Here is a 2,537-nt window from a genome sequence, read left to right as displayed (position 1 = left end):
CATCCTGGCTATGGATGAAAACCATAGCCCGTGTCTACTAAAAATACAAAAAAATGAGACAGACGTGGTGGCGGGCACCTGTAGTCCCAGCTACTGGGGAGGCTGAGGCAGGAGAATGGTGTGAACCCAGGAGACGGAGCTTGCAGTGAGCCAAGATCGCACCACTGCACTCCAGCCTGGGCGACAGAGCGAGACTCTGTCTCAAAAAAAAAAAAAAGAAAAGAAAAAAGAAAGAAAACCACGTTAACTGTATCCCAATCAGTTCTCAAAATCCGGATGTGAAAAAATGGGATCTTACCCACTGCTCAAAAGAACTAGTCACACTAACTGGAAAGAAGGGAAAATACTCAAACGTTGAACAAGAGGGTCGCAGTTTAAAATAAGCGGGCTGATGGAGCCCCCACAGTTGTACACTTTAACAGTCCCGGAATGGAGCAAAAGCTATAAACACAGCAGTCCTAGAGAATTTGATTAGAAGTAAACAAACAGGCAAACAAAAACATGGTGGAACCTCAGGTGTTACACACTCATTTAAGAAACAGCTGCGGGTCGCGTGACTGATTTGTCAACGCTTTACCACGCGTTCTACTTTGCAGATTCTTGAAGCTGAACAGAGGCCAAACCTCCCTGGGGAGGGGGACACTCAACATACAGCCTGCTCTGGCTACTTAACATTCCCTGAAAACTGCAGTCTATTCAGTGTCAACCTCTAAATCCTCCTGACCAAATCCTTTCTGAGAATAGCTCCCTGCACTCCTCTTGAGCAATACTTGTTTGTTTACTTGCTCTCAAGAGCAAAGCGATGACACCACGATGGATAGGACACTGGGCCTATAGTGGTGCAGAAAACAAAGCCGGTGGCCTCTCTCTTCCAATCAGAAAGACGAGAGGAGGGAGAGGCCGAGCAGGCCAGAGGCCCCGAGCAAATTCTCCACATGACTTGCCGTCCATATTGAGTGTGGCAAAAAATAACCCCGATGCCTTCTGTAGGGCAGGTTTATGTTTTGTGATTCATTTGACAGGTTCTTACACACAGCTAGACAGCATGATTTACAGCCACTTACATCACTCATGCTGGGCCATCGCATTCAATTCTTAGCAGTTACATCACTTCCCCATGGTTATGGTCATTTCATGGTATGAAAAAAGGAATAGGGTGCCACTGCTGGGCTTTCAAGAATGAATAATTATTTGGTAGTTTAAAGGCGCCGTGAAATTCCTAGAGAAAACACTGAGTAAATTAAAATGAACGATGTGTTCTTGCTTTTCTACTTTATGTGGATTATTACAGGGAACATTAACGTTTATATTACACTATGCTTACATTAACTAGGTTAAAATGATTCATGAGTAATATTAATTTACCACTCCGAATATTGTTCACTACATTAAATTTCTACTAAACTGCAGTCTTTTGGGTCACATGAAATGTTTCATACTCAAGCATACTTATGCTTCCAAAAGTTACATGAAGTTGTTTCTTAATTTATATTTATTTGTATATGAGTGTACATTATTATAATATATACTATATATAATTGTATATTAACTAAATGTGTAATTCTTACACGGGGATGAAACCTATGAGCCACCTTTATACCCCAATCGCTTTGGATTCTTTTCTGAGAGCTATGGAAGGATATGTGGCTTTAGATTCAAGTTGGAAGTAGAAGTTAGGCATAGAAGTGTAACAGATTTGCAAATGTGGACTCCACTTCTGTATTTTAAAAACACGCAGAGTAACCCTGGCCCATGACTACACAACCATCGATGCTACTTCCTCTGGCCATGAGGCCAAGGCCTGGAGTGGTTTGGTAAAGCTTTATGGATGCCCAAGGGTAGGAAAATTTGAGACTCTGCTTCCCCTCCCCCATCTCCATATGCCAGATATCGATTTTTTCCCTTCTTCTTGCATTTGGAACAGTTGTCCAGCAAGAGAAAGAAAAAGCCCATTTCTTACAAAGCAGCAATTCAGCCAAGAACGCACTCACCAGTCAATACTTAATATCATAAAAATCCAGAAAAGAAACCAACACAGATTCCACTATCTTTTAAGACTTCAAAACTGATAATTTTATGTTTGATAGAAGGTAGGTACATAATATGTGCTTACTGGAAATTTTTTCTATTTTCACAGAATACATACCAACAGACTATAGACATCTTCTGAACTCTGTCCTGGATCACGTGAAGGCACAGCTTTAGAGGTTAAAAAATTGGGAATCTGGAAACCAGAGATAATGTTTAAGTATTCTTCTTTATTAATTGTATGACGGTCAGAGATGTCCGAAGTAAAGAACTATGACCAAAAAAAAAAAAAAAAAAAAAAATCAGGGACAGAAAGTGCCACCTGCACAAAAGCACCTTTATTTCACAAAGAGTGGTAGGATTGGCCGGGCGCGGTGGCTCACGCCTGTAATCCCAGCACACTGGGAGGCCTGGGCATGTGGATCACCTGAGGTCGGGAGTTCAAGACCAGCCTGGCCAACATGGTGAAACCCTGTCTCTGCTACAAATACAAAAATTAGCTGGGTGTG

At 41.7% G+C, this 2,537-nt stretch overlaps 1 protein-coding gene across 1 annotated transcript in view; it reads right to left on the bottom strand.

Annotated features, from left to right (window-relative positions):
* The window catches only part of FBXO31 (F-box protein 31), a 61,935-nt gene extending 59,711 nt beyond the window's left edge, over nt 1–2,224 (bottom strand). The window contains exon 1 of the mRNA XM_011928029.1: nt 2,114–2,224. Coding sequence (XP_011783419.1) covers nt 2,114–2,144 — 31 coding nt within the window. The 5' untranslated portion in view covers nt 2,145–2,224. The remainder of the gene's footprint in view (nt 1–2,113) is intronic.
* Nucleotides 2,225–2,537: the final 313 nt, after the last annotated feature.

The sequence above is a fragment of the Colobus angolensis genome, unplaced genomic scaffold (assembly GCF_000951035.1).
Source record: "Colobus angolensis palliatus isolate OR3802 unplaced genomic scaffold, Cang.pa_1.0 Scaffold76, whole genome shotgun sequence".
Taxonomy (NCBI): Eukaryota; Metazoa; Chordata; class Mammalia; order Primates; family Cercopithecidae; genus Colobus; species Colobus angolensis.
The sequence above is the reverse complement of the archived record's forward strand: the minus strand, read 5'-3'. Positions and strand labels throughout refer to the sequence as shown.